We start from the raw sequence: 26650 nt of genomic DNA, 5'->3' as shown, positions 1-26650 counted from the left end.
GAAACTTCTCATGAGCTTTGTGTTCTTGTCACAAGTGGTGTGTTAAATAGATTCTCAATCTCATGCATGCACTTGGGAGTTGATCTTCTTTACTGCATCGATATGTCTATGTTAGCTTTTGTTTTCTTTTTTATGAACCTTTTGGTTGGGTTCGTAACGAGCTTTTGTGCATGTTGCTTCCAAAACACATGAGCGTGTATGTTATTCTATAAAGCAAAATCTTATTTTGTTTTGGACAAGCAAACCTACTTGTTTAATCCCACGTAAGGATTCGAACCTTATCCTTAATTACAAACACATTACATATACAATACAAATTATACAACCAAGGCTGGCGTGTCGGCGTGTCTAGTCATTGTATGCACAACTCTGGTTACTTTTTTAGGCAAACACATGTATGAGAAATCCTAACTACTGTATCTTTAAGCAACACGATATGTACTATACCATCCGATCCGACTAATTTAGTGTCTAACAGGGGAAGAAAAGATATGTATCTGAATACGTTCATAATCATAAAAACTCAATGTAGAAATAGCAAGTTGTTCTTCAAACAAGATACCTAGCTGACCTATAACAAACTCAAACTAGGGAATTGAAATTATTTAACTTACACCAACTATAGTGGATGCCTGCTTTGGCTACTTTAGGTAGCCTCTGGAAAGATACATATGTAATGATGGCTAAATCACATTTGTCTGAAATACAAGATGAGTATCAAAACTGTTTGGGTCTAACAAATTAACTTATCACATAAAGGCATTATCCGAATTTCTCCTTCCTTTGTTTTCAAGATCATATTTGATCATATTGTTGAAGATGATCGAGGAAGCGTTTTGGATCGAAGCTCAAGCGTGTTGGGAACCATTTGTGCCTTTTTGGCTATCTTTATTTTTTGCTGCTCTTTTCTCTTTCTCGTCTCTTCCACCATGCGTAGGTGTATTGCCCGCTTCTTCTGCTTCTTAGTGGGTTTAGTTTGAGGGATTTGGTTTTCCTTCTTCCCCCGAGGGTTTTTACTTTTCTTCATCTTCAGAGGGATTACACTCAGAGGGTTTTTCTTCTTCAAATCTTCTAGCCTCTTAGAGCTTCTCTTTTTCTTCCAAGTGTTTTGACTCTGAGGGCTTTTCATCTTCTTTGGAGTGATTTGACTCTGAGGGCTTACCCATTGGATCTTATTTTCTTGAAAGGCTGGGATTTTTTCTGACGCTCTTTGGTTCTGGAAAACAGTGTTTGGACACAATGCTGGTTCCGTATTAATGTGCGCATTATCAGGCTGGGCATTTATTGTTTGCAACACAAGTCTGTGTGCTGCCTTCCCAAGCCTATCCCCGGAAATAGATCCTTCTGGATTATACCTGCAGGATAAATAGAGAGAAAACAAGAATTGAGACATTTAAAACCAATCCGTATATAAAGAGGCCTTCCAAAACATTGCATATGACAGCAATTCATAATCTTCACCTTTTGGTTTTCATAATCCTTGCAGGAGCTCGTCTTTTGTCACCATCTTCATGCCATAGAAGACTTTCACCTTTCAAATCCACTAGATTTATAGTCTGTGAAGGCCAATAATTGAAGAACACTGTCTAATTAGTTCACTAAAAACAAGTGGACTATAACTTTGGTTGTAGTAAACCCCAACAAAGCAGTTTCTTTATTCTTGAGCACAACTTGAAACCAAAATCGGAAGCCTAGTAGAGCAAATGGTTAACTCAACAATACCTTTTTAGGGATTACCAAACTTGGAATTTGATGAGTGATCTCGCTGCCTCTGATATCTTCTGGAAGTTTATATATGGCACAACTGAGGAAAAACAAAAAAGAATGTTATTAATCTGATGAAGATCAGGTTCCAACAGGCATCTTCATCAAGCTCAAGCCTCAAGGGGATCGCAAATAAGTGATTACAACCAATCTTGCATTGAGGGCTTACATGACTTGATTGGCTAAAACATCTTCCATGCCCTCGACAGGGGAGCTGAAACATGGAGGCTGACTATCTCCACCACATGAAGCTACGTAACCATTCATCCCATCACTGCATACATCAAGAAACATGTAACCATTCATGACATACTGCATACAAAATATTCGATTGAGCCTTCCTCACTAAATTTTTCCCAAAAGAAATAGAAATGTGGTCCTTACTAAATTATCCCTTTTCTTATATATTCAAGAAGGAACAAATATAAATATAACTTTTAAAACTAGACAAAAAAACCTTAGTGAAGGAACACATCACCGTGAAACGACAACCATAACTACCTATTGAATCAACTATCAGACACAAACCTTAGTGCAGGGTCAATTTTCTCCATGATAGTTGCTCGTTCTTCACTGCTCAAGTTGTTGGTATGGCTATTAAGAGAACGGATGAGTTCAGCAAGAGGATGAGACGCAACCACAAAGAGCATGTCAAATAGCACACTGTTTCTTCGAATTTCTTCGGTCTGGAGAAAGCATATAGACGAAAACAAAGTTACATGTGATTGAACAATTTTGTCTTATAAATAAAACCATTACAAAAAAAAAAACTCTATCTAAAACATAGATAGGATGTACCGTCAGTGATTTCTCCACTAGTGCAATTGTCTCCAGAAGACGCCTTTCATCAACAAAAGGCAGTTTCGCTATACCCTATACAAGGAAAGATAAGAAATATGAGACGTAAAATATTACATCTAACTGATGAAATTATGCAGGTCATCAAAACAGTCAAGTCTGCCTTTATCAGTTTGAAATGACAATCACACCTGCCAAGAATAGCGTTTTCCATTCATGTCAATCTCAAAATCTGCACACCAAAAAGGTTAAAATAAGAGGCATGGATTGCACAATACGCAACGAAAGGGACCAATCTGTAACAACTTCATACCGGCAGGATAAAAATCAGCTATAGCGGACTCTGGATCTGTCATCAATGTCCTATAGCACTCTGGGAGAGCATGTGCACTGAGAACAAGAATCCAATAAGCAAGTCAGTGACAGCAGATAGACATTACGAATGCTCAAATATACAGATAGAATACCTTGCAGATGGAAGAACAGACAAAAGCTGATTGAAAGGTTTAAACGGGGAACCTAGTTCAAACTTGATATCTAGCCTATCAAGGCCCTTGAGATCTGATGCGAAAGGTGCATAATGATATGGATAAAACCTGCAAAATAAATCTGCAGTTAACCACAGAAAAAGTAATGGGAGAAACAAAAGTGTGAATCAATTTGTCCGTTTCAACTAAAACTAGGCTCTTTTGAAATTAAACCACAACAGGCATAAAAATCATAGCTTGATTGCTATAGGGTCTGTTTTACGTAGAAGACTGATTCGAATAAAAAAGATGCATAGCTCAATTATAATTGGAGTCTTGCACCGAAATTTGATTTTTAAATAGCTTTAAAAGTAGCATGTTGTGTAAGTAAACTCAGCGAGATACTGCTTCACAATATTAGTTGAATTGAACCACAAGAAAATAATAAATGTGAATAGTGTAACATATGTATTAGGATGACCAGAAACTGACCATTTCCAGGAACAAACACCATGATAATAATAATGCATTATCCAACAAAGACCTTCTGTATACTTCAAAACCTAGCAAAAAAAAATAGAAGAAAGAAACAGTAAATTGATGAATACAGAGTGACATAAACGTAATTTAATTCATCAAATTAAACACAATGGGAAACTCACAACATCTCTGCGTATTTGTTCCATTTCCTCAACAGACTTAGCTGTGAATTTCTCTTCGTAGTATCTCTCCCTCCATCCTGATACACCTAGCCTAACCTGATAATAGAACAGCCATGTGAACTTGTTAGCGTGAATAAATGATTAATTAGACGGAAATCAAAAGACAAACTCATGAGATTAAGCACTCATGATACCATTGACGGAAACACAGCTGAAAAAAATTATATATATGTATATATATATATATATATATGACCTTATCTTGTTCTCCATTTCCTGAGCTGAACACATCAGCTTTATTCCGCAACAGTTTCTTAAGCTTAAACTTTAAGTCTTCTCTGTTATCTAGTTCCTGGAAACCACTGTGTACTTTAGTGCACTTTAAATGAGAAAGAAAAGCTCAAATCCCAAAAGAACACCACGCAAAAAAATTCAGTCTTGACAGTTTTACCAAAATTTGAAATGGAGTAGAACAACAGTTTACACTAAACCATGAAAGTAAACAAAAGAACTGCAGCTGAGCTAATAATAATTTGTTAAAATTTCTCCTCAGATACAAGATGACTTACTTCTGTTTTGATGCTATTTTCTGTTTCAACATTCGTCACACCAGTGTTATCATCCAAAGACAGACGCAAATATTTTTTTGGTGGTGAGGAATGCAATAAATCAGACACTTCATCTACAGCATCTAATTGCACCAACTTGCCAGAGAATTGTCTGCTTGCTTGAGCACTGTCACGAGCTTTGTCACGACAAAACCTTTCTGATTGCCTCTGTAACAGAAAACATAACACTTGCACCAATGAAAAAGAACTCATAAAAATGAAACAGAATTTGTAGATTTGTATGTTTTCCGTGGACAGCTGTATCAGAGGGGTTTAAATTCGTTAGCTAGTGAAGAAAAAAAATTAACCCATGAGGCATAAGGCCATCTTAAAAAAAAAAAAAACCGCCACGTATATTATATTCTTATTAAAAATTACAGGGTTGTTACTCCAAAACATTCACTTCATTTAAACATTCCTTAATTTTACAATTTATCTCAAGTATCTCCCACTCAACTTGAAGTTATAACATTCCCTGGCCTAAAAATCCACTATGAGTTACTCATCACCTAGAGGATATACAGTTGTAAAATCAAACAACATTTTCTACATGTCAGAGTCTCAGAGAGAAGTGATTAAAGTCTGGTCAGACATGTAACAGATGAGCACATCCATAGCCTGATGTTATTTATAATCATGTCACCTTCAATAATTTTGGAGGCTAATGTTATTTATAATCTAGTCGCTTCACTTCTATCATAATATCTTAAAATGTACGTGAAATGCAGATAACTAAAGAAAACAAAATTACTGAAGGTGGACATTTACCTGATGTACTAGTGCTCTTTTCAGAAATATTTTATTTTCATACATCCCAACGGCCTGGATGAAACGCTCCACATTACTTAAGTTCAGCTGAAATTTAGTGGAAAAAAAAAGTTTAATATAATCCAACAGTTTTACGAACTAAGATAAAGTTATTCAATTTATGTACCTTGCTTGCATCGGTTAAGTATTTTTTTGCTGAACTGAAGTGACTCCTATACACAGACATCAGCAATTCTATAGCACCCTGCAAGACAACAAGAAACAAGATTTTCCAAGTACGTTCATAGACTTTCAATGACAAAAAGATGAGTTAATGTTTTTTTTTTATAAGAACACAAACTATGAGTATATATGTACTAAGTTATTAAATACCAAAGTAATACCAACTAGAAATGAAGATTTCTATGAAGTGATTTATGACTGCCGTAGAAAAGTATGATATAGGAACATCTCCTATTTCTAAGAAATGCCATTTTCAACAAACTAAAAAGAATTTAAGATAATGCTACATGAACATACAAATGTAAGGGCACACTGTACAGCATAAAACTACAAACCTCTCGTATATCAAGCGTAGGCATATGTGGCAGGAAATCATTCCCAACGAAAAAACAGATGAAGATGAAGTCATCAATCAAGCGGTCCAAATTTTTTTTCGATCGCTTGCTAGGTTTCTGCATGTCGTGTTCCAAATACTCTCGAAGTATCCAGATATTGACAAACTGCCAAAAGATAAGAGTACTTCATGATTCTGGTAAAGATATTAATGAGAACTTGACATACCATGCAATTTAGAATATATAGTATTGAAGTGTGTAACCCTGTAAAGTACCTCATATGGCTTCTTCACCGCAACATCTGGCTCGGTGTTATCAAGCATTTCTCCTGCCTTCCTCTTCATCTTGCCCTCACAATCTGCTGCTCGGTGCCCCATCTGACCACACAAGAAGCATTTGTCTTGCTCTCCAGGAAAGAAAACAACCTAGATAAAGTCACCAAGGAGAAAATACAGTTGAATTAGAGGCAAGGTAGATTGGTCAGTGCTTGGCTAGGAATAAAACCCAAAGGAACAATTGTACAAACCTCACGAAGGATTGAAAAATGAATTTCGTGGGTGGCCAAAGACAGCATGATCAAATCAGCGTCCTGTTATTAAGAATAATAAGTAGAATGGCCAAGCTTGCTCGATTAAGATCAGAACAATCTTGTTGCAAAATCAAACAAAAAGGCATGTAAATAATAAAAATTAAAGGGAGCTTATATACCAAACCATATAGACAATGATGAGTGTTTGGGTTATAACCAGGATGGTTTTTGTTACAACGTATGTATGACATGATCTTGTGTTCCCCCTCACCAGGAACATTAGCATCCGAGAGTATAACCTTCAGAATAAGGAAATCATGAGGATAAACTGAAGTATGTTGTAAACAGCCACAAGAAAAATATCAGAGACCATAATTGATACCTTAATATTTTTCCATCCAGGATCAGAATTTAGTCTAATGTGAATGTAGTATCGCAACGCAAATGACAGAGTAGACATGAACTCTGTTCCAGGAGTTATAACATTAGAGTCAAAAACTTGAGAATCCACTCTAGGAGGCAACTTCTTCCCTTCTCTCTCAAACTCTTGCCGTAGCTGCTCTTCTTCAGCTGCCTAAAACAGCAGGTATAAGATTAAAAATATTTCAAGGGTAAAAATACTGTTCTCAACTTAGTGACACAGCAATTGATTCATCATTCACTAGTAGAATATTATGTTCAATACAAGACTGAACTACAATACACTAACAGAATCGGTGCAACTATCATCAGAGATAATTTAGATAATGATATAACATAGAACGATACGATCAAAGGGACAACGCTAAACTCAGCAGACAACTTCTCTTGTACGATCTAGAAGTTATGGCATTCCTCGATAATAACAACTGTTCCCAACATAGTGACATAATGATTGATTCATCTTCCCCTAGTAACATGTAAATCAAACCCAACAACAGGATCGGTGCAACTATAACCAACGATACTTAGAGTGGTATATACGCTATCAAGTGATCGGTTAAAGCACACGATTGATACAAATTAAGTGAAATAGTGTATAAAAAAAGGAGATGGTACATACTGCTTCAGCTGCATCTTTTGCTGCTCTAAACCGTCTAGCTCTCTGCTGATTCATTTTAGCCCTTGGAGCAACACCATCTGCAAATTACACAACACCAAACACAATGAAACAAATTTCACAAACACAAGTAAAACTAAAACCCAACTCATACAATGTAATGCCATAGATAGAGACAAACCAACAAAAAAAAAAAAAAAAAAGAGACTCACCGATAGCCATGAATAAGAGCTTCCGAGGCCGAACCATCACGAAAAGCCTATCAATGTAATCGAACATACATTGAAACACTTGGGTAAACGTAGTAGGAGAAGGCTTGTCTTCAGGATGGAAACATGGATGAATGATTCCGTTCATGTCGAGATATAGATTGTCATACTCGTAACCATTAGGATTAGGTTTGCTTGTATCGATTGGGATCGTGACGCCGCCATTAACCTCGAGTGGTTCTTCTTCAATGACTTCTTGTAGAATCAACGGATACCTTTCGATTAACCATTTGTAGAATGACGGTACTCCCATCGGAACTAGGTAGAGATTGTGACCTTAAACCCCAACGTTGTAGCCACAAGACTTAGTGCTGCTGCGGCTGGAGTGAACGGGAACGACGCTCCTTTAGGTCAGTCAGGGGAAGGAATTAAACAACTTGCTATTTTGCAAACCGAACCGGATTCATTATTGGGTCGTGGTTCAAATTGGTTTTCAATAATTTCTCAATTTTAAAAACTACTATTAAACATAGAAATTATATAGTTTTGTGAAATATTTTTCTTTTTAACTTTACCTTCTAAACAATTTTTTATTACATTTTTTAATATATAAGATAACTAATCACGTGAAGTGACCTTAGTGTCGTGACCAATGGTAAATTCCGTAAACGCATATTTGTGGCTAAGTGTGTATGATCGACTTCGAGTTTGTATGAGCACAAAGTAAATAATGCACAAGCTTCTTTAACAGACTTCGGTTTTTCCTACTTTCTCGGGACCTAGTTCAGAATAAATTCACTAAAACAAGATAACAATTACAACTGCATATGATACCAGCAATATTATGCCTATCATTATTTTCAAGATGAATAAATCATCAAAAGATCTTTCTATTTTGTTGATGGGGTGACATCACACCTCTTGTGTGCATCTTTTGAGAATACTTTGAAGCGTCCTCTTGGTATTTATAATAATTGCACAACCCCTTGGCAACTTTCCTGATATATAACAATTAGGAATTGAAAAATTAATAATTGCACAACCAGGATTAGACAATTTTCCTATTATACAACAAATAGGAATTTCCAATTATACAACAAACAGAAAAATCTCTCTCCATGATCCCATCTTGAATCTTCCATTCAAGATATTCATCCAGCTCAGTAGCCACCACTTGGCTTGTCCAAGTCGACCTTTAAGCTTTTGTACTTAAACTTTCCAATTCATCATCTTGTACTATTTCATGTATTAAGGTCGGAACTAGTACAAGAACTGCTTTAGGCGTTTGATACATCCTCCATAACTCGGCTTGTCCAAGTCGGCCTTAAGCTTTTGTTCTCAAACTTTTCATTTCAGCTTCCTGTACTACTTCCTTTATTTCCTGTACTACAAGAACTGTTTCAAACGTTTGATACATCCTCTAATATATCTAATTGCAGTGTTCTTGACTCACCATCTTATCTTCTCTACTTTGTGTCAATCACTGTGTCAATTCTGTTCGTTGTCTTTGTCTGAACTGTACACCATCACTGAGGCAAGATTTCACGATATGTTTCAAACCTTATAAATCTTCAGTCAACACAATATCTCCAAGTTCAATTGCAGAAAACATCATCACAACATGGAACGAGTCTTGCTCTCTACGAATATAGGGATTTGACTAACCGGTCTATTATGGTCTAATAATTGAAAAATATAAAAAGATAACCCACCGCTGATGGGGAAAAGGGCCATTTCATACCCGTACACACTCCAAAAGTGCGAATTGCTACCTGTACAAACAAGAAGTGCCAATTTAAACATGTACCATAAGACATTTCACATTTCATACATGTACTCGCAAAATCGAGCCAACTGCACAGACCACGTTAACAGATTTAAGTCAACCGTTATAGAAGCTGACTCAGAATCCACGTGTTTTTTGACGCGGCAACGAAAATGCAAAACGACGCCGTTTTGATACGTTTTTCTCGCAAAAAATTGTGGAAATTCCACACTCCAGAGATTCGAACTCATGACCTCAAATGTGTTTAGCATAGGACGTAAACAGTTGATCCAACAACAATTCTAGACAATATGATACAAATTAATCCTCATAAACCTAACGTAATATCCATCGAAATCGAAAAATTTTTGGGAAATTCACACTCTCGTGGGTCGAACCCGCGATCTCTTTTCCCCACCGCGGATGTGTCAATTCAAGGGGAAACTCATTAGGTTCATTGTATTGATTTCTTTTTTTACTTACTTATGCATTCAACTCATTGAGGAACGTAGAGCATAACCGAAGAAAAAAGCACACACACAAAAAACAAAAGTTGCATAAATTGGTCTATTAGATTAGGCATATCATTAAATATTCGCAGTTACTTTTTTATTTTATTTTTATTTTTTTTAAGGGTGTTAAAAATCCCAAAACAAGAGCCGCACTTATGCCAAGATCGTGGGAGGAAGATTTACTTCAGAGCCAAGTTATTGTTTCCTTCAATATGCAATCGATAACTTCTTTATCCAAGATTCCACTTTGATCGAACTGATCAAACTGCTTTAGGTGTTTGATACATCCTCCATAACTCGGCTTGTCCAAGTCGGCCTTAAGCTTTTGTTCTCAAACTTTTCAATTCAGCTTCCTGTACTACTTCCTTTATTTCCTATACTAAAAGAACTGTTTCAAACGTTTGATACATCCTCTAATATATCGAATTGCAGTGTTCTTGACTCACCATCTTATCTTCTCTGCTTTGTGTCAATCACTGTGTCAATTCTGTTTGTTGTCTTTGTCTGAACTGTACACCATCACTGAGGCAAGATTTCACGATATGTTTCAAACCTTATAAATCTTCAGTCAACACAATATCTCCAAGTTCAATTGCAGAAAACATCATTACAACATGGAACGAGTCTTGCTCTCTACGAATATAGGGATTTGACTAACCGGTCTATTATGGTCTAATAATTGAAAAAAATAAAAAGATAACCCACCGCTGATGGGGAAAAGGGCCATTTCATACCCGTACACACTCCAAAAGTGCGAATTGCTACCTGTACAAACAAGAAGTGCCAATTTAAACATGTACCATAAGACATTTCACATTTCATACATGTACTCACAAAATCGAGCCAACTGCACAGTCCACGTTAACGGATTTAAGTCAACCGTTATAGAAGCTGACTCAGAATCCACGTGTTTTTGGACGCGGCAACGAAAATGCAAAACGATGCCGTTTTGATACGTTTTTCTTGCAAAAAAATTGTGGAAATTCCACACTCCAGAGATTCAAACTCATGACCTCAAATGTGTTTAGCATAGGACGTAAACAGTTGATCCAACAACAATTCTCGACAATATGATACAAATTAATCCTCATAAACCTAACGTAATATCCATCGAAATCGAAAAAATTTTGGGAAATTCACACTCTCGTGGGTCGAACCCGCGATCTCTTTTCCCCACCGCGGATGTGTCAATTCAAGGGGAAACTCGTTAGGTTCATTGTATTGATTTCTTTTTTTACTTAATTATGCATTCAACTCATTGAGGAACGTAGAGCATAACCGAAGGAAAAAGCACACACACAAAAAACAAAAGTTGCATAAATTGGTCTATTAGATTAGGCATATCATTAAATATTCGCAATATTCGCAGTTACTTTTTTATTTTATTTTTTATTTTTTTTAAAGGTGTTAAAAATCCCAAAACAAGAGCCGCACTTATGCCAAGATCGTGGGAGGAAGATTTACTTCAGAGCCAAGTTATTGTTTCCTTCAATATGCAATCGATAACTTCTTTATCCAAGATTCCACTTTGATCGAACTGATCGAACTGCTTTAGGCGTTTGATACATCCTCCATAACTCGGCTTGTCCAAGTCGGCCTTAAGCTTTTGTTCTCAAACTTTTCAATTCAGCTTCCTGTACTACTTCCTTTATTTCCTGACAAGAACTGTTTCAAACGTTTGATACATCCTCTAATATATCTAATTGCAGTGTTCTTGACTCACCATCTTATCTTCTCTGCTTTGTGTCAATCACTGTGTCAATTCTGTTCGTTGTCTTTGTCTGAACTGTACACCATCACTAAGCAAGATTTCACGATATGTTTCAAACCTTATAAATTTTCAGTCAACACAATATCTCCAAGTTCAATTGCAGAAAACATCATCACAACATGGAACGAGTCTTGCTCTCTACGAATATAGGGATTTGACTAACCGGTCTATTATGGTCTAATAATTGAAAAAAATAAAAAGATAACCCACCGCTGATGGGGAAAAGGGCCATTTCATACCCGTACACACTCCAAAAGTGAGAATTACTACCTGTACAAACAAGAAGTGCCAATTTAAACATGTACCATAAGACATTTCACATTTCATACATGTACTCACAAAATCGAGCCAACTGCACAGTCCACGTTAACGGATTTAAGTCAACCGTTATAGAAGCTGACTCAGAATCCACGTGTTTTTGACGTGGCAACAAAAATGCAAAACGACGCCGTTTTGATACGTTTTTCTCGCAAAAAAATTGTGGAAATTCCACACTCCAGAGATTCGAACTCATGACCTCAAATGTGTTTAGCATAGGACGTAAACAGTTGATCCAAAAACAATTCTCGACAATATGATACAAACTAATCCTCATAAACCTAACGTAATATCCATCAAAATCGAAAATTTTTTGGGAAATTCACACTCTCGTGGGTCAAACCCGCGATCTCTTTTTCCCACCGCGGATGTGTCAATTTAAGGGGAAACTCGTTAGGTTCATTGTATTGATTTCTTTTTTTACTTACTTATGCATTCAACTCATTGAGGAACGTAGAGCATAACCGAAAAAAAAAGCACACACACAAAAAACAAAAGTTGCATAAATTGGTCTATTAGATTAGGCATATCATTAAATATTCGCAGTTACTTTTTTACTTTTATTTTTATATTTTTTAAGAGTGTTAAAAATCCCAAAACAAGAGCCGCACTTATGCCAAGATCGTGGGAGGAAGATTTACTTCGGAGCCAAGTTATTGTTTCCTTCAATATGCAATCGATAACTTCTTTATCCAAGATTCCACTTTGATCGAACTGATTAGATCCATTTGGTTCAATTTGATCACACGAGTGCTGGGTAAATAAAACAGCTCACATGTCCATCAATCATCCATGATTCAATTTCAATGAATACAGTTAATTAGAAAAAGTGTGTTTAATTTCTGTTTGAAGATGTGAATAAAAAATAAATAAATTACGTTTTGTGATGTTGCTAATGATTTTCAAATTATATAATACAACATAACATCGGCTCCACATACAATTCCTTTTCCTGTCGAGTTTATTTGAATTTAGTACACGTGACTTAAAATCAGATAATGTCATAAGAACAACCCACACCTAAATGCACATATCATTTAATTGTGATGTAGCGGTTTGTACCGTGCTTTGCCCAGTGATCCTTCAGATCGACCGGATTTGAAAGATCATGATGCCCTTCTGCAGCAAGCCGGCTTAGAAGCTTGTTGAATGCGCTTCCGCTCATTTTCCGTCCACCAACTCGAGCATGCCTTTTGTTGGGCAGTGCTGGCAAAGGATACATTGATAGTGTGGTTGTGCAACACGATGATTGCCAACCTCCATTTCCCCATTTGTAGCATTGTCTGAGAACTCCTGTACATGAACATACCGGTGGTGGCATCGTTGTCTCGTCATAAACCACTTGGTTCAGCCCCACCATTTCTTGACTTTTCCAATCAGATTTCGATCCTATTAAGATATGCTTACTTGAATCTTCTTCTGTGTAGTCATGGGTCGTCTTCACAAACATTATCTTGGTTAAGTCGTCCTCGCTCTCTTTCTTAACCTTCCTCTGATTCTTTGGCCCTCTCTTATTAGCAGCGGTTTGTGTTGTCGCCTTTGGATCTTTCACTCTTTTACCTCGTTTTGGTTTGGCAGATTCCAAGGCGGAACCAGCAGGTGGTGATGTCGGGAGACCATCATTTGGCTCCATCTCTCTGGTTTCATATGCATTATCAGTCAACTGGGGTATGTGATGTTGTTGATGATGATGATGCATGTGCGGATGGTGCATGTGTTTTACACCACGTGACATTTGACATCCAGGTGGACCTGCTGACATATTGGCACCAGCGGCAGTAACCATGGAGTTCTCACGGTATTGGAGAGCTGTAAGAGCACTGTCTCTCTCCATTATCGCATTGTTGCGCTCAGCAATGGCCGTGTCTCGCTGAAGAAACGCCATATCCCTTTCAGCTATTGCTGCTTTTTTCTCTGATATCGCCAGATTTCTCTCCTGAATCGCTGCATCTCGTTCTGCTATTATTGACATAACTTGTTTCATCGATGGCTGATGCTGCATCATCCACTGTTTCATACCATGAACAGTAATACATTTCCATCAAAAACTATCTCAATGCTGAGGTATTCAGCAGCATGAGAAACAGTGTTAAACTGATAAGATGTACGCAACAGAGAAAAGTACGCAAAAAATGATTTCTGGAAAAAATATTGTCAAGGTACCTGGCCCTGAGCTGCTTTATGCCGACCATTCTCACGATGCCCACCATCATCCATTTGAGATATATAAAGTCCTCACGATATAGCTTCAACAATAACTGCTAATAGAAAATCAAAATAAAAGACTGATCCATCTTTAAACCTGCACATAGCCCAATCACCAAACAGTGTCAAAATACCATTTCATTCACCACCAAAGCATTCCTAGTATTAGTAACCAATACATGCATAAACTGAATATGAAGCAAAAAAAATTTTACATTTGAGTTCCAAAGTATATGATTCAGCAGATAAAAAGTAGCCAATTTTCAAAAACAAAACCCAGACTCAGATGACCAAAAATAGCAACATAAATATCAAAATTGTAAAAGAAAAGTTTCCTATATATAAATTGTGTCTGTTTCAGGAATTACAGCCAACTCACACAATATCCTATAGAGTCTCTTATAGAATTTGCTCACAGATTATTCCAAACTCAGCCAAAAGAAACACAGTAACATCAGTTTCAGTCAATGGTAGCAATCAGAATCACTAGCTAATTTGATTAAAAAAAACACAACTCAAAACTTTCCTACTCAAGATGATCAGCAACAACTCTAAAACCACATATTTAGATTTACACAATCTCCAGAAAAATAATAAATCCAAATTCTCCTCATCTAATAGCTAAAGAAAAAGGCAAAAACTCAACAAAATTAGCTTGAGACTACAAATGAATCAAATCGAGTAACTTGATTCATCAATTAGGATTCAGCCAAACCCTAATTACTTCAAATACACAACTTAATTGAACACAAACGAGCTTCGATTACTAGGAAATGAACTTCGAAACTTGCTAAAAGCTTCGGGAAACAAGTGAAATGAAAAGGGGCGGAGAGATATAGAGAAAGAGAAGATAGTGGAAGAGTAAGCAAAGCTTTACCGGAGGGAAGTAAAGAGAGGAACCGCCGGGAGATACAAAGAGACGACGGTGGTTTTGGTGATAACGAGCACAGCAGAGCAGAGAGAATGAAACCCTAATGAAAACTGCGAGATAGTAAAGAAAAATATCTTTGTGAAAGAAACAGATCGAGGAAGAGGAAGATGGATTTTTTTTCTTTCTTAAGTGTTTTTACTTGGTTGTTAAAAAAAAAAAACAAAGAAGAGTTTTCTTCCCGTTTGGTAAAACTTTTTTCTAAATCATTCACTTTTTTTTTACCCCCCATACAGCCATACGTAACTCAAACCAAACCAATCCAAACCAAACCAAAAGCTTCCTTCTCTCTAAACCTTTTTCCCTTCTCTCTGATACGGTTGTTTCTGCGGTCAGCTCTTCCGGCACCAGAGAGGACTCTTTTTTACTTTTTTTTCTGTTTCTTTTGTTCTTTTCGGTGTCGACTTCGCCTCTATAAAGCCGTCCTTCGACTTTAGTTGAGTTTCTCTAGATGGTGGTTTCCTGGAGCTTCTCGGCGCGTGAAGCAGAGTCTCTTGTAGTGGTGGTCGTTGGTGAAGGCTTGGTGAAAAGACTTGAGGACAGCGTCGAATCTAGGGCTAGATCTGGCGGATCTGGATTTGACGACTTCGTATGTCGATTTGTCTCTATAGTGGGTTCGTTGGCTTGGAGGAGAAGTGGGGGGGGGGGGGGGGGGGGGTTATCCTTAGAGATCTCCGGTGGTGGTTTGATGCACTTGCATCAGATTTGTCTTCTCTCACTCCATCTGAGCTGGTGCTTTGTGGTTGGTTTGTTGTCATTTGTTAGGTAAGGCGGGCGGCGCTTCATGTAGGTCTTGGAGTATTCAAGGAGGCAGGGGTGAGCAAAGATCCTTCCCCGGTAGCGGTGCTAAGGGATTCCTCCATTCGATGTGGTGTGGATTCTTTTGGATGGTGAGGAGAACCGAGGTGAATGCTCTTGGTATAAGACGCTAGAAGCTTTCCGAAGGTCAGTTCTAGATCCTTTGGATCTTAGTAGGCGGTTGCGGGTTCCGATCTTTTAGTCTGTCTCGCTTGAGCATCCAGGGAGCTTGAGATCATCGTATTTTGGATTTACTCCGGATTGGTTGGTTGGGTCTTTCCAGAGCCGGCCGAAAGGCCAGGCTGATGAAGCATCAGATTGTGGCCCTCTAAAATATAAAGAAAATTCGGCCTTTTCTTGTCAAATATATCTTTGGTCTGGTGGTATAAGTAGTGTTGAGGAGTCATATGTCATGAGTTCGAACCGTTTGAGTGTTCATTTTTCTCTTTTTTCCGTTTTTTAACACACTTAATAAGAAATTAAGCCCATTTTTTTTCTTTGATTGTGGCCTCCTACAAGTTAGCGACGGCTCTGGGTCTTTCCTCTGAGATAGTGAAGGTCCCTAGATATGGAAACGAAAGTTAGCTATGAGTGTTGTGTGGCTAGGCAAGGGACCATCACCGTAGAGCCTGCTATCGGGATAACTATTCTGATCGGTTGCTTCAGGCCACGTTTCATTCAACATAAGAAGAGTTCGTTTTTGTTAATGGACCGATTTTCGTTTTTCTCATTTTGTAACTGCTTTAATCTGTATGCTTCCAAGGCCTTACCTAATCTTGGGAAGACCCATTAATACAATTTGGTTTTTTTTTATTAAAAAAAAAAATTATAATAATAATAATAAAAAAATTTATTGAGTTGATAATTTGAATTTTAATGAGTAATGTATCATACATACATACAGGACACTCCATGTAAACTGAGAAAGGGAAATGATAAAGTAAATTTTGAATTGATTGGTTTACTGTAGACATAATTGTTGTTCAAATTTACCTAACTACTAACCTTTTTACCAATTGGAAAGCAAACAAAAATAATTAAAAATTATTGATACAAAGAGTTTTAACTTTTAACCCTCATATGGAAAAGAAAAAGAAAAAAAACCGTTTAGCTTAATTTTTGTTTTTTTGCACCAAATTCCTTAAATCAAACTACAAAGATACATGAATGATGATCACAATTTGGATATACCCAAATTACAATCTTGAAGATTAAAGCAAATTGAAACAAAGATCGAGACACAAGCTCGAAAAAGCTTGATAGAGCCCATGAGGAATATCGAACCTAACTATCACAAGCAGGCCCGTGATAAAAAAAGAATTCAACAAAAAATCATCAACCGAAGAGGAGATAGTCACCATACATTGTGACGTTAAAACGAGAACCCTCTCATACAATTCTCCCATGAAGGGGGAAAGATTTAATGTCGTTCTCTCAAATTCTGCTTGCTCTTGGGGAAATACGAACCAACAGAGGAGATGCTGAAGACCGGCTCTGCCTCAAACACAAACAAGAGATCACCGGAGAAGTATCCAGTGAGCAAACTCGGCCGGAAATGGTCGGCTTAAAATCTTATTTAATTGTCATTTTTATTTAATTTTTAGTTTAAGTTTAGATTGGTTTAAACTACAAAAGCGAATAGTTTATATGGTTTTTATGGAAATTTAGAATAATTATTAGACGATCCAACTAAAGTTATTATAACGAATCTAATACCTTAGTCAGTCCATTTGCGGGTATCGTTCCTCTCGAAGATGGACTAAAGCTTTTCAACCCGTATCATTTTAGCGAGTTGTGTTAGTCCGTACAAGACTAATATCAAACAGAACACAAGGCTTTTTAAGAAAACTCATTTTATTAATCTTAAAATACATACGCGTTTAGTTAGCCAAGGCCTAATGCCCAAATCGAGTCATATGATATACATTTTAAATATATCTTTACAAAGGCAACGAACTCTACACTAGTGTCTAGTGCTCGTGTTTTTCCCAAAGGTCTCCCAACTACGGTTACCTGTAAGACAAAAGTAGAATCTTGAGTAATCTAAGATTACTCTGTCAGTCTAGTTTTCTAACAAACAACCCTCCCAATCCCTAACAGGCAACAATGCACACAACACACAACAATGCTTAAACAAGCAATCATACTTGTAACATCCGCGAACCAAAATTGTGGATTTTGGGATGGGTGTCGATCGACACAAGGGTAGTGTCGATCAACACCAGCAATTTATGGTTTGACCAGATTGTTTTAATTGTCGAATTGGAGCGGTTTTGTTTAAGTGGAATCTCCAAACCAATGTATTTAAAGGCAGAACTCGACCTAGGTCGTGGAAAGAAGTGTTTTTTGTCATTTCTAGAGAGAAAAGAGAGAAGAGAGAGTGTTCTTGGGAGATTTTGGAGATTCTAAGCTGTTGGTGAGATCTGTTCCTGTGGAGAGGAGATCTTGTGCTAAGAACAAAGGAGAAGGCTTCTAAGGGTTGGATTTGTCGTTGTTGAGTCAGAATCTTCCTGCAAAAGAGGTGAGTGCATGACCATGGCTGATCTAAGCCTGAGATCTCTTATGTTTTGCTTGTTCTATAATGTTTGTGGTGTTGTTCTTGCTTGTGGTGGTTGTGTTATGGTTCTGATAGGTTTCTAAAGCTTTTGGGTGAGTTTGGGACGGATTGGAGATGGTTGGAGACGGAGATTTGATGATCGGCTTCGAGCAGAACGTATCTGCGGGGTCGGTGTAGATCGACACCAGGTGGGTGTCGGTCGACACCAAGTAGGAGTCAGTGTCGATCGACACCACTTTGGTGGAGTTCAACCGCAAGTATTTTCCTAAGGAGGCATTAGACCGGTTAGAGGTGCAGTTCCTTCAGTTATCTCAGGGGGCTCGGTCAGTGCGGAAGTTGGACTTAGAGTTCAGTCGACTTCAATCACATGGGGGTCGGGCGATGGAGTCCGAGGAGGCTCAGGTCAGGAGGTTTATGAGGGATCTTCGTGAGAATCTGAGGGTTCATTGTAGAGGATGGAGTTATGTCACGCGTTCAGATTTGGTTTAGACTGCAGAAGAGATTGAGGAGGATATCCGGGCATAGACAGTGACGTACTGTTAGTTCAGCAGTTCAGTCGAGTGAGATCAACCGAAGCAGGGACAAAAGAGGAAATTAGAGGGTACTTCAGGGGTGAGCCAGGGCGGTCGAGGATGCTTTGGATGTGGGAGCAGGGACCACAAGCTAGCAACTTGTCCCAAGAGGGATGGGCCGTAGAGGGATCTTCAAGTGTGCTTTCACTGTGGGGAGTGGGGCATGTAAAGTGTCATTGTCCTAAGCTGCAGCCGTTGGCGGTGGCAGTAGCTCAACCAGAGGTACAGCCGGGAGCGCAGACAGGAGGAACACCATGAATTTGCACGACTAGGATGACGAGAGGACCGAGTAAGAGATCCGGAGCTTGTTTTTATTTTGTCAGTTGTTTTGTTTTTCATTATTTTGGATACCACGAACGATTGTTGCACTTTGAGGTTTTATTAAGATGAGTTTTTTTCTGGAATTTTTGACTCGTGTGTCATGTGGAAAGTAATTAGCTCGGGAATTCTATAAATGGAAAGTTTCCATAAATAGAAGGTTTCTATAAATAGTAAGTTTCCATAAATAGAAGGTTTTTAAAAATGTAAAGTTTTTATGGGAGTAAGAACTTTACTATTTTTGGAAAGTGTATAGAAAATACCTTGAGGATAGGGTATTCTAGTGTGACCAGGTGGTGGTCATGGTGGTATCTGGAAAGAAGTATATGGTTGTTAGTACGGCATCGTGTTGCCTTACGTGGACCACGAGAGTGTCGGGAGGTGCTTAGAGACGTCAAGACTTGTTTTCTCTAGAGACGGTGGGTCCTGAACAACTCATAAGGAGATGGTGGTTCTCCTGAGGGGATGGTGGTTCCCCCATATACCAATGGCTTGAGGGATGGTGGGCCCCGAGAGCGGCAGAGGAGATGGTGGTTCTCCTGGGAAATGGTGGTTCTCCTGAGGGGATGGTGGTTCCCTTGATACCGAGATCTCAAGGGTGACGACCCAAGAGTGAGGCAGCATGGCTCGAGGACGGTTGTCTGAGAGTGAGATTGGTATGGTTTAAAGGTGTTTACCTAAGAGTGGATGAGTTGGGAGCAAATGATGTCTATGGCATGTGATTAAGCATAATGATTGAATGTGGATGTCGGGGTTGATGGTGGTTTAATCTCGGGTTTAATGTTGACCAGTGGGGTCAAGACCTTTTTTGACCGGTGGGGTCAGGATTGTGTGGACCAGTGGGGTCCAGATTATGTAGACCAACGGGGTCGGGAAGGTGTTGACCAGTGGGATCGGGATGGTGTTGACAGGTGGGGTCGGAATACATGCATAAACTGATTATGAAGCAAAAAAAATTCTGGTAGCGGTAGACTGGATGGTTGGGTGGTGCGAACCGTTGCGAAGGTGGTTGGATGACTTTTGCGGTCGAGTAGCGGTGTTTTACAGATTCGAGGACGAATCTTTTGTTGGTGGGGGAGAGTCATAACATCCGCGAACCAAAATTGTGGATTTTTGGGGATGGGTGTCGATCGACACCAGGGTAGTGTCGATCGACACCATCAATTTCTGGTTTGACCAGATTGTTTTAATTGTCGAATTGGAGCGGTTTGGCGTAAGTGGAATCTCCAAACCAAGGTATTTAAAGGCATAACTCGACCTAGGTCGTGGAAAGAATTGTTTTGCCGTTTCTAGAGAGAAGAGAGAGTGTTCTTGGGAGATTTTGGAGATTGTATGCTGGGTTGGTGAGATCTGTTCTTGTAGAGAGGAGATCTTGTGCTAGGAACAAAGGAGATGGCTTCTAAGGGTTGGATTCGTTGTTGTTGAGTCAAAATCTTCCTGCAAAAGAGGTGAGTGCATGACCATGGCTGATCTAAGCTTGAGATCTCTTATGTTTTGCTTGTTCTATGTTGTTTGTGGTGTTGTTCTTGCTTGTGGTGGTTGTGTTATGGTTCTCATAGGTTTCTGAAGCTTTTGGGTGAGTTTGGGATGGATTGGAGATGGTTGGAGACGGAGATTCGATGATCGGCTTTGAGTAGAACGTGTCTGAGGGATCGGTGTAGATCGACACCAAGTAGGAGTCAGTGTCGATCGACACCACTTTGGTGTCGGTCGACACCAACTTGTTTGTCGCTTGTTTTCCTGGTTTGTTGTGTTGTTTGTGTTGCTTAACATTTGAATCTCAGTTTTTTTTGTGTGTATAGCCTAGTAGATGGGAGGATTGCCTCACTAAGTATTTGTGATATACTTACGCATCTCAATTGTTGTGTGTGGTGTGCAGGTATGTGACGTGGAATCATGGCGATGAAGAGGAGGATGATCTAGGGTCTCGTTTGTGTGTTGTTGGTTATATTATTTATGTTGGAACCTTGGATAGAATTATGCTAGGTTGTTGGATAGAATGGTTAGGAATGTGTATTGTATTTATGATATGTTTGTTTGTATTGTTGGTATGTTTCCGCTGTGCATATTGGTTGTTGTTGGTTTAATGACGAATTGTGGTTTGGATTGGTTTAATTAAGTAGTATGGGATGCTTAATAATATATTGTATTTATTATAAATAAAAAATGGGTCGGGTTGTTTCAATACTCAATACAGATTACTCACAACAAAAGCTAACTAACACAAACGACATGGCACCACATCCATCACACCACTCAGTACCAAACTTTAAGGCCTTTACTAATAATGTGAGTCTTATTTCTCACAAGGCAATGTCTTCCGACCCTTAGCCACAAAGGCTAGAAGGATCACATCCCTTCCCCCCAAACCGTGTACAAGGGACTCACTCCTTTACGGTAAAATTTACTACTTTGTCAAGTGGTGCCCGGTGGTAACGAACCGCTCCGAGCTGTTGGGACAATCACGATCTCGCTGCACACTAGCCATATAAATGACTAACACCATTCTACTATTACGAGCCTAATGTAATACATTACTACTTGTAATACAATCTCCTCACACACAAGTTAATCGAGCAACAACAAGATTAACTAATAACAATCAACCATCAATCAGACAATCAAGATGCTTGCATAATTAAAAAAAACTATGCGGCAACCAACAACCACAGACTCAATGCTAGCTTATGATGCTAATAATTACCTATTACTAACCATGAACAAACAAGCAGCATATCGGCTATACTAACATTAAGCCTAACCTTAACAATTACCGCATTAGCAATTACAATAATTACATTCTCACATAAGACAATAGATATCAGAACCATACTAAGTATAGTTCCTAAACCTCAGGGCATCTTTATTGGGGGAACACTTTTTGGTGTTATTAGAGTAAAAATATTATGAAAATAATGTAAGATCATTAGTTTAGATTTTTTGTTAAGAAGTTTGTTATTGGGAGAACATGTTTAAGATCATAAGATTTAATAATACAATAATCTTAAACATATTACATTTATAAAAACTTTAAAAATAACATTTAAATTGCAAACTTATAAAACTTTTAATAAAATTCAAAATATAATACCAAAGTTTTATGAAACAAAAAAACATTAAAGATAAAAAAAAAACATATTACTTAATTAAAGCACACAAACATTTTATTTAATTAATACATAGTTTAATATCCAAATTTATTCCATATATTCTCAATCAAATCCTCTTTTAATTTATGAAAAATTGTCTGAAAAAAATTGTATCCTTTCACAGCTTGCCACGTCAGCTTAGAACTGGACCAAGATCAGTTCTACATCAAGAACTGATCTTGGTGTTTTTCTGCCACTATTCTTTATATTTATAATTTTAATGGGCTAAGAACACCCCTCATGTTCTCCCTATAAAGATGGCCTCACACAAACATCACAATCTCAAAATAAATCAAGCAAGAATGCAAGATCTAAACCAAACAATCAACATGATCTCACGTAGAAACACATATTTAACTTTTATGCATAATATACTCTACGTATAAACATGCAACCTCAAGCCTAAACTCATACACCAGATAAAAACTCATTCATGTGCTACTACACATGCTTTGGTACTCACCTTAGCCTTAATGTTAAGAGAATGACATTCTACCCTTGCCCGTCTATTGATCTCAATCTGACTAGCTCTCTCCAATGCATACCAACGATGGATCTAAGCTTCAGACAGAACCAAAAACTTAGAAAAATATTCTTAAAATAAAAAAGACTAAGGGCAGAACTTATTTACCGGCTGCCCGACCACGACTCTCGACTCGAGCAAATTCTACCCGACTCGTTCCCATTAGCTTCTCGAACTAACTAATGGTCTAACTAGTCTAAGGTGGGATTTTGGTGTGGAAAGCTAATGAATTAAGCTAGATTTTGTGGCCTTATATAGGGGGAGGATACTTAGCACCCAAGCTAAGGCAAGCAAGAGGTGGAAGATAAGCTTTATCCAAAAGCTTATCTAGTTTCAAGCTTATCCTTATCCAAACTCAAACTTGTGCCAACTTGCGCTCAGCACACACGACATTCTCAATCAAACGTGTTGCATCATAAGGACGACACACTCCAATCTGGTGGCACACCTACTTACACCACAAACATCTCCACGACAAAGCAGCTTCTCGGCCAAATCTGAACCGAGGGTTCTTCGACCAATTTTTACGACTAAACTCATGTAATGTAGTGTGTCATTAACCACTTACTTAACCTTGTTGTCTCCGTATCCAAGCCCATTCGATCATCGCTCGCTTGTCTCGGTCAAAACAACTCTTATTTGGTAAAGGTAGTTTTCTCTATAGAAACTAGTCACTTCTCTTAACCATAAACTCTGAATATTCATTCCTTGGTGAACTTGATCTTTCCCTCGATCAAAATGTACCTCTTGACTAAACTTGATAGCTCGTTGATACCACTCAATAATTTTTTGATTTTGTCCTTGATCAAACTAACGTCGATGCTCTCGATAGCCTATCAACCAAGTGTTGACTCTTCTGATAATTGTTTCGATCATGTCCTTTGACCGAATGCATATTATCTTCACATAACCTTACTGCCTATTGCCACTAATAGCCGGTCCTTCCTTTCTCCAGACTTGACAGTAACTCTCTCATGGTTTGATATAAAAATCAATCCAACCATTTTTCCTCGAGCAATACTTCGGGCAATGCATGATCTACCCATGGCTCCATCAAATTTTTTCTTTCGGAAAATTTTCCAAGTCTCGGTCGCACATCTCGACTTTTTGTTTGCACACTAGGTCAAACTCTGGGGTATTACACTTCCCCTCCTCGATATATTTAAACTCTGTATATTAGATTTATCTTTCAGTACTTCTTGTATATTAAACCCATCTGAAACTCTCGTACATATATAGCTAGATATCAATATATAATGATTCATATAAATATGATGTAACGACCCATTAGATACATCTTTAGATGCTTGCCGCCTTGCTGGCCATCAAACTCATTAAAAATCTAAATATTCTTGCATCCATAACATAGAAGTCTCATAATCAATTTCAGATCTTTGAAAAATTCTTTGAACCACGAGACAAGCATTATATCTCGTAATTTCATTTTTCTCATTTTGTTTTCTAACAAAAACCCACTTATACAACTAGTCTCACATCTTCATTCATGTGTGAGTACAATCGATTATTATTTTTTTATTTTTTATGGAATTTATGTAGAATGTCACAATGCAGAATCTTGTTTTTATTCTTATCTATCTTTGACTAAAACAAAAAAATTCTTATCTGTCTTTTTTTATTGCGGGAACGTTCTTATTTGCTTGTATATACCTTATTCTTTACATATTTTTATAATATCAAGATTTGTACAAGTGGAAGTATCTAGTTGTTTATAAATCGAACAACCTAGTTTACTTCCTCGTCAACGGACATGTTGTTGTCACCAATCTGGAAACGACATATACACAAATGTTATATAAACCCATAGTTGCGTACTGATCTTGTTTTGTGTATAAATAAATCACATTCCCATATACAACAGCCTCAAGTATCATATGTTTTTACCTTTGTAGATACAAAAAACGAACATGGCTAAACGTTTTCTACTTCTTCTTTCTCCCTTCTTAACTATTTTTCTTCTTGCCGTAACCGTTACAGAATCCGAAGCGTACGCGACAACGACGCCATATCAAGGCTATAAGCCGGAGAAATTCACCCACCTCCACTTTTATTTCCATGACGTCATCTCCGGTGACAAACCTACCGCGATCAGAGTGGCTGAAGCTCCCGGAACAAACTCCTCTGCCATCAAATTTGGCGTGATTATGATCGCTGATGATCCCTTGACTGAGGGACCCGACCCGAGCTCGAAGGAAGTGGGGAGAGCTCAGGGGATGTACGCATCGACGGCCTTGAAAGACTTAATCTTCACAATGGTATTTAACTTGGCTTTCACGGAAGGACAGTTCAACGGAAGCACCCTCGCGATGTATGGACGGAATGCAATAATGACGAAGTTGAGAGAGATGCCGATCATCGGCGGAACCGGCGCTTTCAGGTTTGCTAGAGGCTATGCACAGGCCCAGACTTATAAGCTTGTTGATCAAGATGCCGTGGTCGAGTATAATGTCTTCATTTGGCATTAGTTATATATTTGGGATCGGATATTTGCTGTTTACTGTATTTCGAAAATAATTTGTTTCACTTTGGTTTTCTTATATATATCGTTTTGGGTCTTTTTGATAACTTGTTCTGTCTTTGTTGTGTTGTTCCAAGTTTAAAAGGTGTAGTAGTTTGAATATGTCGAGAATTGAGATGTGTGTTTGAGTGTCTGGTAGTAATTGGAAATTTCTGTTCTTACTAAGGGTCCGTACGGGACATATAAGATGTAGATATTGGTGAATGAGTAAACGATTGGAAATTTTCTAAGTGAGTAAACGATTAGAAATATGACATATAATATAAGTGGTTACAATGTTTTGTTAGATATCAATTAAAATTTTTGAGTCTTGATGTCTATCACTAATATTAGATGAACATACGTCAAAAACTTAGGTACATTGGATCAAAATATAATTTGTTTTACAGAAACTTAAAAAATAGTCATTTTTTGAAACCACTTTTCAAAAATATTTCTCTTTAAAATTTTATCAAAAATACATGTGCGAATAAAACTCATACCGCTAATTTAACCAGAAAAATAAGATCAACCATAATAGACTCATACACAAAATACATTTATATGTGTGTAAAACCATAAATTCCTGATAAATATCTAATAAATAAAAACCTTATAAATATCTTATACCTTGTAAATATCTTATAGATACCTTAAAAATTTTATATAAATTTTGTTTGATGCAATTTTGATTTTCTATCTGGTTCACTTTGTAAATATCTTATACCTTGTAAATATCTTATAGATACCTTAAAATTTTATATAAATTTCAAATCAAAGAAAACAAAGAGGAAACGTTCCAATCCAATTTGAAATTGGAAAAGCCCATTCCACATTAACCCGGGTAAGTCTAGCTAGGGTTACATGCGTGTATATATATACAGATATGATCTCATGGATTCAGATACATAGAGAAAATATAAATAGACGAGAACAGAGAGTTCTAAAAGATAAAACTCATACCAGAGCCGTAATATTGTGAGCTCTATATGTTTCTTGTGTGACAAGTAAACACTTAAAACCCTAAATCTCCTGAAAGAGAGGGACACTGTGTGACGAATTACTACTTGTGTGCGTTGTGGATACCGGTATAAGTACAAAAATTAAAGGGCTAACATAACCTCGAATCGTTTTTGAATCGTTTCGCTGCAAAATATATATTCAGGTATACATTCGAAATCTTATCATCTAAATTTAATTCAGTATCTACACAACAGTTGCATTCGTAATTTTTGTATCTATATATAATATATCGTTATATACCGGTACGGATTTTAACATGAACATTCTGTTAACGTGTTATATAACTTATAGAGGT

At 37.6% G+C, this 26650-nt stretch overlaps 3 protein-coding genes across 3 annotated transcripts; 1 reads left to right on the top strand and 2 right to left on the bottom strand.

Annotated features, from left to right (window-relative positions):
- Positions 1–492: 492 nt before the first annotated feature.
- LOC104771372 (5'-3' exoribonuclease 2) lies at positions 493–7884 on the bottom strand. The gene is made up of 22 exons (XM_010495887.3): positions 7405–7884; positions 7196–7272; positions 6536–6727; positions 6333–6452; positions 6151–6213; positions 5900–6049; positions 5625–5789; positions 5234–5311; positions 5068–5154; positions 4261–4467; positions 3948–4043; positions 3692–3787; positions 3522–3592; positions 3030–3158; positions 2876–2952; positions 2754–2794; positions 2563–2637; positions 2293–2450; positions 1934–2038; positions 1723–1804; positions 1462–1556; positions 493–1355 (listed from the first exon to the last, which is right to left on the bottom strand). Exons 1-22 carry the CDS (start codon positions 7712–7714, stop codon positions 806–808), a joined length of 3024 nt encoding a protein of 1007 aa, XP_010494189.1. The 5' UTR covers positions 7715–7884; the 3' UTR covers positions 493–805.
- Positions 7885–12654: 4770 nt separating this feature from the next.
- LOC104771371 (protein BASIC PENTACYSTEINE6) lies at positions 12655–16080 on the bottom strand. The gene is made up of 3 exons (XM_010495886.2): positions 14850–16080; positions 13931–14069; positions 12655–13775 (listed from the first exon to the last, which is right to left on the bottom strand). Exons 2-3 carry the CDS (start codon positions 13982–13984, stop codon positions 12801–12803), a joined length of 1029 nt encoding a protein of 342 aa, XP_010494188.1. The 5' UTR covers positions 13985–14069; positions 14850–16080; the 3' UTR covers positions 12655–12800.
- Positions 16081–24691: 8611 nt separating this feature from the next.
- On the top strand, positions 24692–25518 carry LOC104771369 (dirigent protein 2-like). Its single transcript, XM_010495885.2, has one exon. It carries the CDS (start codon positions 24743–24745, stop codon positions 25298–25300), a length of 558 nt encoding a protein of 185 aa, XP_010494187.1. The 5' UTR covers positions 24692–24742; the 3' UTR covers positions 25301–25518.
- The last annotated feature ends 1132 nt before the right edge of the window (positions 25519–26650 follow it).

The sequence above is a fragment of the Camelina sativa genome, chromosome 20, assembly GCF_030686135.1.
Source record: "Camelina sativa cultivar CO46 ecotype springtype chromosome 20, ASM3068613v1".
In the NCBI taxonomy this organism is placed as follows: domain Eukaryota; kingdom Viridiplantae; phylum Streptophyta; class Magnoliopsida; order Brassicales; family Brassicaceae; genus Camelina; species Camelina sativa.
Note: the sequence above shows the minus strand (reverse complement) of the source record. Positions and strands in the feature narration are given on the sequence as shown.

What these genes read in the sequence shown, in the direction of transcription:
- LOC104771372 (XM_010495887.3), bottom strand. Translation starts at nt 7,714, where the DNA reads ATGGGAGTACCGTCATTCTACAAATGGTTAATCGAAAGGTATCCGTTG. An exon ending in CTGGATGGAAAAATATTAAG is followed by an intron (nt 6,453 to 6,535) that starts GTATCAATTATG and finishes CTTATTCTGAAG; the next exon opens with GTTATACTCTCGGATGCTAA. An exon ending in AGGATTATGAAAACCAAAAG is followed by an intron (nt 1,356 to 1,461) that starts GTGAAGATTATG and finishes TTTATCCTGCAG; the next exon opens with GTATAATCCAGAAGGATCTA.
- LOC104771371 (XM_010495886.2), bottom strand. Translation starts at nt 13,984, where the DNA reads ATGGATGATGGTGGGCATCGTGAGAATGGTCGGCATAAAGCAGCTCAG. An exon ending in ATAAAGCAGCTCAGGGCCAG is followed by an intron (nt 13,776 to 13,930) that starts GTACCTTGACAA and finishes GGTATGAAACAG; the next exon opens with TGGATGATGCAGCATCAGCC.
- LOC104771369 (XM_010495885.2), top strand. Translation starts at nt 24,743, where the DNA reads ATGGCTAAACGTTTTCTACTTCTTCTTTCTCCCTTCTTAACTATTTTT.